This window comes from Misgurnus anguillicaudatus, chromosome 8 (assembly GCF_027580225.2).
Source record: "Misgurnus anguillicaudatus chromosome 8, ASM2758022v2, whole genome shotgun sequence".
In the NCBI taxonomy this organism is placed as follows: Eukaryota; Metazoa; Chordata; class Actinopteri; order Cypriniformes; family Cobitidae; genus Misgurnus; species Misgurnus anguillicaudatus.
In genome coordinates, this window is record NC_073344.2 from 39,272,795 (window position 1) to 39,285,614 (window position 12,820).

General features: G+C 37.6%; 1 protein-coding gene across 5 annotated transcripts in view; it reads left to right on the forward strand.

Annotated features, from left to right (window-relative positions):
• The window catches only part of stk11ip (serine/threonine kinase 11 interacting protein), a 122,300-nt gene that overhangs the window by 13,526 nt on the left and 95,954 nt on the right, over positions 1-12,820 (forward strand). For 4 of the 5 annotated variants that reach the window (XM_073870899.1, XM_073870895.1, XM_073870897.1 and 1 more), the window contains exons 2-8: positions 4,946-5,013; positions 9,844-10,046; positions 10,325-10,399; positions 10,567-10,662; positions 10,753-10,860; positions 10,957-11,028; positions 11,145-11,274. In XM_073870899.1, the coding sequence (XP_073727000.1) occupies positions 4,947-5,013; positions 9,844-10,046; positions 10,325-10,399; positions 10,567-10,662; positions 10,753-10,860; positions 10,957-11,028; positions 11,145-11,274 (751 nt within the window). In that variant the 5' untranslated portion in view covers position 4,946. The remainder of the gene's footprint in view (positions 1-4,945; positions 5,014-9,843; positions 10,047-10,324; positions 10,400-10,566; positions 10,663-10,752; positions 10,861-10,956; positions 11,029-11,144; positions 11,275-12,820) is intronic. The other variant, XM_073870898.1, reaches the window with a different exon arrangement.

Sequence of the window (12,820 nt, forward strand, 5' to 3'; positions counted from 1 at the left end):
CACACTTTGAGCTAAAGCATATCCATTACAAAAGTAATCCATTATAACTCCGTGTGACATATTGACGTCTTGTGAAGCAAATCAATCAGTTTTTGCAAGAAACTGAAGGTTATTTACAACACTATTAGCATGAATGCCAAAGCAGGAAGCGCGCTTTACGTTTGAGGCGATCTCTTGTACTGGTGAGGTTTGGTGGCTGTTAGCTATGGATGTTGGTCTCTCTGCGCCACCTATAGGGCGGGAGGGAGCGTGAAGCGCACTTCCTGCTTGGCACAAGCTCTGCATTAACACTGTAAAAAAAAAATATATATATATATATATATATATTTCAAATCTCAAAATTGAAAATCGAATGTGAACCCACGGAATGAATATTCTGGTCCTGCCCTAAATAATACACCTAACTTTATCACTATGAATATAAACAAATACGATAGCTTTGAGTACTCACTATTAAGCTAGCATATCGATACTGGTAAAGTTTAAATATATTTTGTTTGATTCTGTAACAAACAAGCTAGTTATATTTATAAGACAAAGTTAAAAACAGGTTGCATTGATACAAGCTTTTTTATTACCATCAGTTACACTGTGATGAAGGTGAATTTCGTGGAAGATTTATAACGTATACGGTGTTTTGCATGGAAGAGTTGCTGTGATGAAAGTATTGTTGACTCTGATGAGGACTACACTCCGGAGACAATACCGCTAACATTACCACATCGTCGACTCGAGGAAAAGCCACGCAATATTTACTCTCGTTTGATTTCTTCTTTAATTCCTTTTCTTGCCTTTGCTGACTGCATATGCAGGTACTGTGAGTTCTGAATGCTCTTTCTCTGCCGTACGTTTGCTCTTCCTAGAGTGCCTCGTGCACGTTCAAATCAATTGGGTGTGCGCATGTGTGGGCAGATCCCATAGCAACAGGGGTGGTGCCATGGTCGCGAGAGAGAGTGATAGTCGCGCAAGCCAATCATTTGTTTCGTCTCGAATGGAAATGATTAGCTGTGTTTAAAACAGTCATGAAAGGTCTACAGACACTCGAGTTTTCTCTCTTTTTCAGAGTACTTACATTTAAATTATGTATTGGTATATAAAGACAGTTTAAACAAATTTCCTGCCTATCCTGTATTTAAATCTGTAAACCTCTATGGGGCGGTTTCCTGGACAGGGATTAGACTAGTCCTAGACTAAAATAAATGTAAAAGTTATCCAAACTGAAAACAACTTGCACTGACATATCTTTAAAAACACTAGTGCCCTTTGTTTTGCCTCAAAATGCACACAAGTAATGTTTTTAGTAAGACATGTTTGTTATTTCCTATTTAAACTAAGGCCTAGTCCTGTCTTAAGATATTCCCTGTCCGGGAAACCACCCCTATGTGTTTTCAAATTTATTTTACCGATGTAAAAGTTCTTAAAGCATTAAAAGGTTAATAATAACACCTGACAGAATGAGCATTAGCCCTGCTTTTACTGTACTTACTATTAAGTTAACAAACGGGTTTATTTCAATCCAACATTAAAATTCTACCGCACTCATAATGCAAACAAAATTATCCAGTCGACGGCTTTAACACTCTGGGGTCTTCAGAAGTGCCTTAAACACATCGGTCCAGCGGAACGCGATCCATATTTTATACACGATCGCTTGAAATGCATATAACTTTATAAACATACACAGGATTACTGATATGACTTAGGACAGCGTGAGCGCACAGCTCTTTGCACATGCGAGTGAAAGAGAGACAGAGAGCGGCGCCATGATGCAGATGATTATATTTTAAATGCGAGGGATAGTTAGTTTGCCTCAGCTCGCTTGAAATGCATAAAACTGAACAAATACATGAGGATTTGTGTTCAGACTTCGGACAGATGCGAGAGCGCGTGCACGTGAGAGAAGTGCAGTGAGACAGACGTGGATGAGAGAGTGCATGCATCTTTGCGCTCACCGTGAACAGAATGTTGCCAAAACTTACAAAATAACAGTTCTCCGGTCACATAAAAGTCACGTGGGAACTGCTCAGAACTAAATGCTTAGCGTCGAATTTCTTAATTTTTCCGCTGACGAAAGCAGATCGTGGAGAGCCGCTTCCACATGGCTTCAGTGTATTGGAGGGGTCTGAAACGACGGGAGGGGGTGTGTCGCCCAGATTTACTTCCCTCGATCTGCATTTCCCAGAGACATACGTTCGTCTCCCACACAAAAACATAATTTTATTCAAAATATGTAAAATTCCGCGAAATTCCGCGTTAATACTAGATTCCGTGTTAATCTGCCAATTCCGCGATTCCGTCCGTGATCGCGGAAATTATAGGGCCCTATATGTGAACGAGTAGGCCGAATGATTTTCACATCATTTTGAAGAAAAAACACTAAACTTCTAGATCCTGTTTTGAAAAGTCTTGGGAAATCATGTTTAGAATGAGTTTTGTGGACTTGTATCAGTGACTTAAAAATGTAGCTTTTTCAAAAACCATGCATAAACATTTTTCTCTCAAAAATACACACATGTCCATACATGTTGATCATATAATATTGTAGCCCAGATTGTGCTGAAGGCAGTGTTATGGGAATTTTGCCATTTATATGTTTTTAAGCAACTGAAAAAAGCACAAACCCCTTAGACCCCAGAGGGTTAATGTGTTTCCTTCTTCCCGACACTTCGCTGTTCCTCTCTGTGATCCGCTTTAAATCTGAAGTATTTCTGTCTGCGAGTAATGCGACTCTGCACATCTTGAACCCAACACTAGCATTCTCTGAACCCAACACTAGCATTCTCTGAACCCAGGGTCCGAAATTAACTTTTTGGCTCACCTGCCACGGGGACTGGTAGATGAAAAAATCCACCAGCCAAGCATATTTCTTACCGGCCAGAATAATAAACAGCCTTTGTTTCACATGTACATTAATTTCATTTGCTGTATTCATGGCAGCGCTCGCAAAATTTCAAAAATCCCTGGTAGCCCTTCAGGCAGGCACTCTTCAGTTTTTGGTAGCCCGAAATGAATGGATGTAGCCCGAATAAAAAATACATTACTTTTAATGTAGAATATTAAGACAAAACATCTATCAAAACACAAATAACACATATCAATCATCAGTACAAATTTTTCTTCTAACCGAAGTGAAATATCTATAAACTTTAGATTCTGAATCTGAAATATTAACTGAAGTCAGAGATAAGAAAATGCCACTTGACTTTGTGGGCATAGCACAGGCTTATTCAATTACCACAGGCCAAATTTTGCCAATACAAAGCCAATAGGGCCTCTAACCACAATGTTTAATCTGCTATTCTTGTTGTTGTTTTGATGCTGTTGTTTTTTTTAACAAACAAAAAGACTGGATTTCCATGTAACCAACTTTTCCTGCTCATCCCCACACCAGATATACTCACCATTTAAAAGTGGTTTAGTGGGTCACACAAACTCACAGTTTGGATCATCCAGTTACAGATTGGATCATTTTTTTCGGTCAGAAAAACAGGGGCTACTGTCGCTTTAAGAGTCACTCTCTTCACTGCCCGTACAATCTATACTTTAAAGCTTGCTGCGAGAGATTTAATTTTCTTACGTGAGGGTAATGACTGACAGGACGAAGTTGGAGTATTTGCCCAACAAATCCATGACAAATCATTACGGATTGCTTCCTGTACTGCGTCTTTTCGCGAAAGTTAAAGTAAAACTCGGGCGCGCGCTCAAACGTAATTTAAATACCCAATGCCTGAATTTCATACACCATTATTACCCATCCAAATCTGTGAAAGAATGCATAAGCATTTAAATATATTTTTTCCTCCCTATAAGTCAAGATAGCCCGACGGGCAGGGCGGGGATGCATTTTGATAGCTGCAGACCGCAAGTTACCTGCAGTAAGTTACTAGCTAGCAACAGACCGTCTCTAGTGCGAGATTTGGAACGTAGAGACGTTCTGTGGCAAGCTCACCTCGTTCCCAGATTAGTTACTGGCAAACACATTATATTGCATTAATATTTTGGTATGAAAATCACCCGCCAGTGTGGCGGGTAGCCTTTTGAATTTAGTCGCCAAACGGAAAATTTACCCGCATTTGGCGCTTGGCGGGTGTTAATTTCGGACCCTTTCTGAACCCATACACTAGCAGTATATGGACACATTTCTGGAAAGTTGTCTTTGGTCACAATCAATTTATTTAAGTTAAATTTAAAAAAAAATCGAAAATCAATACAAAACAAAAAAATTTATTTCAACCACTTACCTAAAAAAATTAGTAAATTGAATGAATAATTTTTTCAGTGTAGAAATGGTAGCTCCATCTCCATCTTTTGTTGGGGGGAGGGGGGTCTTTGATTTGTTTAATTATTAAAATACATGTTTGTATAAAGAATGTAACTACATGTGACTATATGACACATTTCTAATAAAATACAAAAATATAAGGCTGATTAAAGTACAGTACGCACACTTTGCAGGCGATCTGTGAGTTATAAAGGGGACATTGCTTACAGGTGTGCGTGCGACCGGTTTTAAAAATCTTATAAAGGTTTATAAATATTTTTGGCTTTTGGGCACACGTAAACTTTTAGTAAGGATCCTACGCAGTTTTATAAATGAGATCCCTGGACAGTATAGTACCAGAAAATGAGATAACATTTGTAGATAAGATTAAAGGCGGGGTCCACAATGTTTGAAAAACGCTTTGGAAAAGGAGACGGGCCGACTACCAAAACACACTTATAGCCAATCAGCAGTAAGGAGCGTGTCTATTAACCGACATCCTTGCCGGGTTGCGTATGTGTGGGGCGGGCTATCAACAGAAGCTCCAGATTCTATTGGGGTAGGGGCGTGTTTGTTTAGGTGATTTCAAATATCAACATTGGCTTTCAAACATCGTGGACTCCGCCTTTAATGTCTCATTTGTTACCACAATTCTTTTAATACAATGTGTTTCTTCATTTTTAGGATGTCCTCTGCCCAGGCTTGTCAGTCAACTCTTGTACACAGACTTGCCACATTACTGCGAAATAATGGTATAGTATCTGTATTTTAATGCAGCACCTGAAATTTTTTATTGTGTATTTGAAAATGTTTTATTGGTAAATCTGCTTTGTGATAATTTAGTGAAAACCAACAGAATATTTGTAATTATAAAACGGCTCGTTCTGGTTCTTCATTCTGATTGTTTGAAACGCGTTCTAAGCCGTGATAAAATACACCGGTAAACCCACGGTTCGCACCGCATCACAAGTATCACTGCGCCACTGTTGCTGCGTACTGATTTATGAAAATAAACACCACAATCTTTAATCACATTTTACTTTTTCTACCTTTGCACAATTATGGCGATATCCAGATAAATGTCAATAAATGTTGTTGAGTCATTTCGTCAATAAAGAGAAAACGTTCTCTGAGTTGTTTTGTCTTTTTGATATTTCCGCTATTATCCACTAGATGGCAATCTTACCCAACTTAAACACTGACGCATTCACTCGACACAACAGCATTGAATCTGACCTCTTACTAAAGTTCTTCACAAAAATGGAATTATCTCCGCTTTTAGCTGAAAATTTGAGAGGTGATAACTGATAAGAGAACAAATGAAGGTAGGATGAAACGTTTTTTTTTTTTGTTTGTTTTTGGAAAGCGGATGGACTGTTCTTTCATCTGGTATTTTATGTTTATTTAAAGAAGATAATTTTTCTGTGAGGCATTAAACTAAAACTGGGTGGCAACTTTAAAAAAAAAACGCTGACGGGGAAAGCGTTAAGCATGCTTCCAAGCATATTTGATCATCACTTCAACAGCTGCACGATATAAATGCTAATTTATATTTTAGATGAATGTTGATTTAAATAAACACCACAGTCTTAAATCATCTTTTTTATTGTGTCTTTGCTGCGTCTGTGTTGGTTGGGAACTGCGCTTTGTTGCAGCCACACTTGATTCTGAGGAACTACTTTGTTTGGCGGAAGAGTAATATTTGTACTAATATAATTACAACTTATTTTTGTTTTATTTTGTGAAACCCTGCTATGCATATGATGTAACCGTTTTATAAACGCAATAAACCCCCGCAAAGCAGTGGGGTTACAGTGCATTTTATAACAGCTTCGCGTCGTGCCTAACAACTCCCCTTAGCTGTTATAAAATGCACTGGTAACCCACTGCTTCTTGGGATTTATTTCTTTATTATATAGAACAGGGCTTGACATTAACTTTTTTGCTCCAGTCAAAGTGGCTAGTTGTTTTCCAGAGTTACTAGCCACTCAGCATTTTCACTGGCCACAATTTTGTTGCTGGTAAAATACATTTTATATGATTAAACTTGACTTTGACATCCTTAAATGACTTTAATTCGAGCAAATTTACTTGGTTTAGCTAAATTAGATGCAGATTGAATTTCATTCATTAACTCGTTGGATTTTTTTATTTGAGGTTTTGTGCCCACATCACGTTGCTGTGCGCGTGGTCACAAAAGTTTAACATTTGTACACATATTTAAGCACCGCAGTTTTAAATTAAGTGATTTTAAGCCGTTGAAACACAAACAACAGTGCTATGCGCGCCCTGTTTTTGTTTGAAAGGAGCGTGCAAGTCGAGCATCCGCTTCTCATTGTGCTTGTTAGTATTTTGCCGCTGTACTAGCCTTAAATACTAGCCTGGTCCAACCAGTAGGGCTGTTCCGAATACCATTTTTTGAGCTTCGAAGCTCTAGTAGAAATCAAATCGAATATTCGAAGCTTCGGAAGGAGGGGCAGAACATATTTTTCTTAATAAAGGCAGGAATCTCTCTGTGTGTGTCTTTGTCTGTCTGTCTACAGTTTTATTATGTGGCGGATGTGTTGCTGCGGACCCAAGGAAGTGTAGTGCCTTTTTTCGTGCAATATGGACATGTGACACGTTTAGTATTAATAAACTTTGAAAAAATACTACAGAACAGCGCAAGCCGGAAACGGCGTGCCTGTCACGCGTCCAGCGAGAACAGCATTAGTGAAACAAAACACAAGAGCAATACTTTTAATAAGGTAGCCTAACATTTTTCTAACAAACAAACATTCCTGTATCAGAAATTAGCGGCACAGTAATTACTGACAATGTAAAGGGTAGGCCATTTAAATAAAACAACGAAAATAAATGAACTAAGTTTAACAAACTAATAAAACGGTAGCATACTTTCAAAATCAAGTTTATTTACAACCCTTACACCATCCAATATGTTTTTTCATCAGTAGAACAATATAGAAGATATTTTGCAGAAACCCCAGTGCTCCGTTATGCAAGTCAACCGATCCGCACACTTTGAGCTAAAGCATATATATCCATTACAAAAGTAATCCATCATAACTCTGTGTGACATATTGACATCTTGTGAAGCAAATCAATCAGTTTTTGCAAGAAACTGAACGTTATTTACAACACTATTAGGGTGAATGCCAAAGCAGGAAGCGCGCTTTACGTTTGAGGCGATCTCTTCTACTGGTGGGGTTTGGTGGCTGTTGGCTATGGATGTTGGTCTCTCTGCGCCACCTATAGAGCGGGAGCGTGAAGCGCACTTTCTGTTTGGCACAAGCTCTTCATTAACGCTGTAAAAATATTTATATTAATTAATTAATTTTAATGTCGCTGCACTGGCTCCCGGTAAAATATAGGATCGAGTTTAAAATTTTATTATTCGTCTATAAAACTGTTAAATGTGTTAATAGTTTGGCACCCAAATATCTAACGGATCTTTTAATTCCATACACTCCATCCAGAAACCTAAGATCCTCCGACCGCGGCCATCTTACAGTTCCTAAAGTAAAACTTAAAAAACGTGGTGATCGCGCTTTTGCCGTTGCTGGGCCGAAGCTGTGGAATAACCATCCTCCTTCTATTAGACATGCTCCTTCTATCTACTCTTTTAAATCTCAGTTGAAAACTCATTTATTCACTCTTGCTTTTAATACTCTGTAGTCTGCTTTTTGTATCTCTGTTTTGTTTTTAATGAATTTAATGTTTTGTCTGGTATTTATATATTTGTATTGGTCTTACATTGTGTTTTTTATCCCTTGTAAAGCACTTTGGTCAACTTCGGTTGTGTCTTAAACGTGCTCTATAAATAAAAAAAAGAATGTGAACCCACGGAACGAATATTCGAATATTCTGGTCCAGCCCTACCAACCAGACTCTCGTACATTCATTTCATTGGTACAGAGAGTCTGGCCACGCTCCATTGCAAAGCTTTACTTCCGTTAAGGAGGGTCCTCTGTTGAAGTTTAAAACTATTCGATCTGCCCAGAGTCACTCTGAATCTGCCATAACCAATCGCTAACGTTTGGCCGTGACGTATATCATGGACCGAAACCGCCCGGAAACAACAAGTAAGAATAATCAGACAAACAAAACTTAGCAAACCTGGTTCTTGCTCCGGCTTTAACTTCTGTATATTCGGCAGTTTTGCAACAACGGTCCGAATAGATTTTCTCACGTCTTTCTCCGCTGCCATTACTTAACTACAACTCAAACTGACGCACGACCTCAATGTCATCGTTCTTAGCCACCCCCCTCTGTTCGCTGATTGAGAAAACAAAACTCTACAGAGCAGTCCCAGACGTAGTACTGAAGCTAAATGAAAAACTTTTGCAAGTTTCCTCATAAACGTGACCATTTAGATCTTAAGAGAAAGTAAAAGGCTAAAAGAGGAAACGCATGTGTAACTGTAGATCTGGACTGTGGTCTTAAAGGGGAAGTAACCTAATTTTGCTCCTCTGTCACTCGTGTTAATCAAAGAGACTGCTCTTAACTAAATTACTTTTCCACCTTGAAAAGATTTGTTTGTCAAATTGTACACGAGTTTGATTCGAGTTGCTCGTTCAGGGTTTCATATTCCTACTGTATTAGAGCTATGACTGTAAACAAAACAAACCCTGAATTATTTGTTCATGTTTTACTGAATAATATGAAATACAAATTTCTGTAACACAAAGGTTGCAAGGTTTACAAAAAGGTTGTATTTGTTCACATTAGTTAATGCATTATGAGCAAAAAATTTACAATATTGTATATAAGCATTTATTTAATCCTTGTTTATGTCATTACACTAATTGATGTTAGTTTAGGTGCATTAACTAATGTTAACAGTTTTAAATTTGATTAAAAAATTAAAGTGCTAAAATTAATAAGATTTAAAATAAATAAATAAATAAAATACAAATAATAATTTATATATAAACTGTGATATAAAGAAAACATAATTGGCAACAACATTACTTAAAAATTACAATTAAACGTTAGTGTACCTAATATGTATGATTGGTGTGACACTTATACCTTATAGTAAGTGGTGCTTTGCATACCCCTCCCACACCCCCAAAAACGGGCTGCTGCTTGAAGTCATCTTGGTGGTAAAAAATATTTTGGAGGTGGTAAAAAAGGTAATAAAAAGGTAGTAAATTCATTTCTATGATTACTGCATATACCCTGATGTAGAGCCTGCCACACACCTCCCTCACATCACGTCAAATGACGCAATGTTGAGGGAAAAAAAAGGGAGCTTGAGAGCTGTCAAAATGTTTTAATTTTGTTCTAAATTTGTGCACTCAGAGTCATTTTTTTTTTTTTTATGTTTTCATATGGTATTTTCATACAAGTTTATATATTTATCTTGCAAAAACCTAAGATATGCACTTTAATTCTTATTGTTATTTATTTTAATATATAGGTAGCAATTTTTTACATCACAAAAACCTGCAATTTTGTAGACTTTGTATCCACTTTAAAAGCCTTGGCATGCCATGTACATACAGCAGACTTTTTGGGGTTGAAGATGCAAAGCTGCAATCAGTTAATTCTAACAGTACATTTCTTGCCACTCTCTCCAGGTGATTCAGTGCTGGATGGTTCCAGTACCCTCACCCTCCAAGTGGGATGTTTACAGCATCTGACACAACTCTTTGAGCAGCACCTTCATTCACGCACTCATCAACATGGTTTCCTGGCTCTGCCGTCCCACCCAGCAGATACTGCCTCCCTGCTGGAGGTCCAGTTCCTCTTTGACATGCTGCAGAAAACAGTATCACTTAAGGTATGGCTCTGAAGATGTTCTGATGCATGTCTGTTCGATAACAAAATTGGTAAAAGTTCAGTTAAATGTTTAATGAAATTATGAGGAACGTTCAAAAGTAGTATTAGTAGTTTTTTGTACATTATATTATTTCCAAATATATTTATTTACTGAGATGTTGTTTTGACATAATTCTTTTTTATTCTGTTTTTATTTGCTATAAAAATAGATCACAGTTTGCCTATTCAATATGCTGAACTGGCTTTGCAGTGACCTGATCATGTTTCTCCCCAAAACAGCTTGTTAATCCGCCTGGTGTCAAACTACAGTCTGTTGTGAAAATCTTCCCTTTTAAGTCCCTCAAACACTTAAAGGTAATTCAGATCACTACATCCCAAATAAACAGAAACATTGTGTAACATGATTTAAATGTAACATAAAAGGAATCCTATTGTGATATAAGATTTTGTTCATATCGCCAACCCTAATTGTTCCATAAATATTGTCCTAAAAATTGCTTTTTGTTTGACTGTCTGTTTAGCTAAAGCGTATTCCTCCCCATTGTCTAGAGGGTCTGAGAGGAGTGTATTCTCAGCTTGAAGTTTTTACCTGCTCAAAAAGCGTCAACTCACTAGAGGTACTTTTCATCTTTAAGCACAGATACAAGGATTTACTGCTAAAATCTACCATGCATGTACAAAAAAGTCTGTGTGTGTTTGTGTAACAGGAGCTCCTCTCTGTGTGTGGAGGAGATCTCAGTTCTGGTTTACCCTGGTTAGAACTTCATACCCTTAATTTCAGTTACAATTATATTTCCTCCCTCGACAAGTCACTAGTAAGACATCTACTTTAATCTTAATACTGAATTTAATAACTGAGACTAGGCAAGTGATATTAGAATTAACATTTATTGAGTCTCTAAATTATTTAGAGGCTGTTAAATGTCCTAAAGTGGCTTGACTTGAGCCACAACAAGATCCAAGACTGTGCTGAGTTCTTTAAGGTAGGAAGTTTACTTTAATCTTGGCTTTTCTTTATAAAGCTTTAAAAAAATTAATTGGAGAATTAATTAAATGGTACAGTACAATGAGTCTTTTAATTTCCTTTTCTGTCTCCAAGCCTCTAACTGAACTCGAGCATCTGAATTTGGCCTATAATAACCTCCAGAGGTCACCAGTGCTTAGCCTGAGTGCCAAAGCCAAACTCACCACTTTGATTCTTAGAAACAATGAGTTGGAAACTATCAATGGTAAGTTGTCTGTAAGAATTTGCTGTTAAAATCCGGCTATTAAAATATATTGTGCCTATTGCTTTTGGATTGTATTTTTGCAGAGCTACTGTTACTTTATTGTCACTGAAATGTAAATTGTGGCATGCCCTTTAAAAAGGCACTTTTATTTGTTATGTTCTCTCAGTTACACAAAATTTCCGTAACACTTTACAATAAGATTGTATTTGTTAACAGTGTTGTTTAAAGTGCCCATATTATGAAAACTCACTTTTTCTGGGTTTTGGGGTGTTCATTTGTGTCTCTGATGCTCCCACACGCATACAAACTTGGAAATAAATCCATCCATGCTGTTTTGAGTGAGATACAGGTTTCTGAATGTCCTCTGCCTTGAGGCTCAGATTGCACGAGTTCAAACTCAGCGCCGTTGTGACGTAACTAGCTGTTTCGTCACATTCCGTTTGAATTTTCCTGCTCACCACCCCACTCGCAGGTCTCCACCCACCAGGTAGCTAGAGAGCACAGAGCAGTCACTTCGCTGATATCCTCTGTGCTGTTATCATTGCTCACGGAAATAACAGCACTATTTGGATATTATGGATTATACTCCCGCCTACTTTTAAAAACAAAGTTTTAACGCGTGTTTATTGGAACCCGGAGTATCTTATATACAGTGTGTTACTATGCAAATAGTCCTCAGATTGTAGGCGATAAGACGTTTATGCGAAATCTGACGTAAACAACAGACTATGTATCTATATTTCACGGATTATACGCATTTGTGGACAAAAATGGTCATTGGATTTTATTGGACTTTCATGGATTATTCACACATCTGAAACAGACTTGATTTGATTCACGATCGTTATATCAACACAAAAGGTAAGAAGTCACGTTATATTTTGCATGTTGTCATCTTCAGTCACAAACTACATTTATGATGCTAGAGCATCTGTATCTCAAAACAGAGACTATACGTTGATGCTAATCCCGTAAATTATACCTTTTAAATGTATAATAATGGGAATAATATTGTTTAGACAGTAGGCTATATAGATATTTTTTTGCAGCCTAGATAGTTTGCAGCGTGGTTTCGAAAGTTTAAAAAAATTTAATGGCTTTATTTTACAATTCTACATGAACTAAGTAATAGTGCTTTGCCAAACTAACCGAGACCGGGCCTTACCGACCCGGCTTTTCTGACGAGGCTAACGTACCCCCGAGTCTCTTATCACTTTCCCAAGATACGGTCCGGACCTCCCGCTAGCTTCTAGCAATTAGCACAAGCAGTATACATCCCCCGCTGGGTCTAAATTTCGCATTTGCGAAAATAATGTGTTTGAAAATGTTTTATAACGGGAATATGTTAGCATTGTCCAGGGAAAACGAGTGTATTATTGAGACTGCTACATCACAATTTACTCTGGAATCATTATGTGTCATGAGTTACTTATTAGTGATACTTTTTTGCTTGATTTGTCTGTTGGCAACATAAACCGTTAATAATAATATATAAAAATAACACAGTATGGTCTGTACTGCTCACGATACCACTGAGCACGCGCAC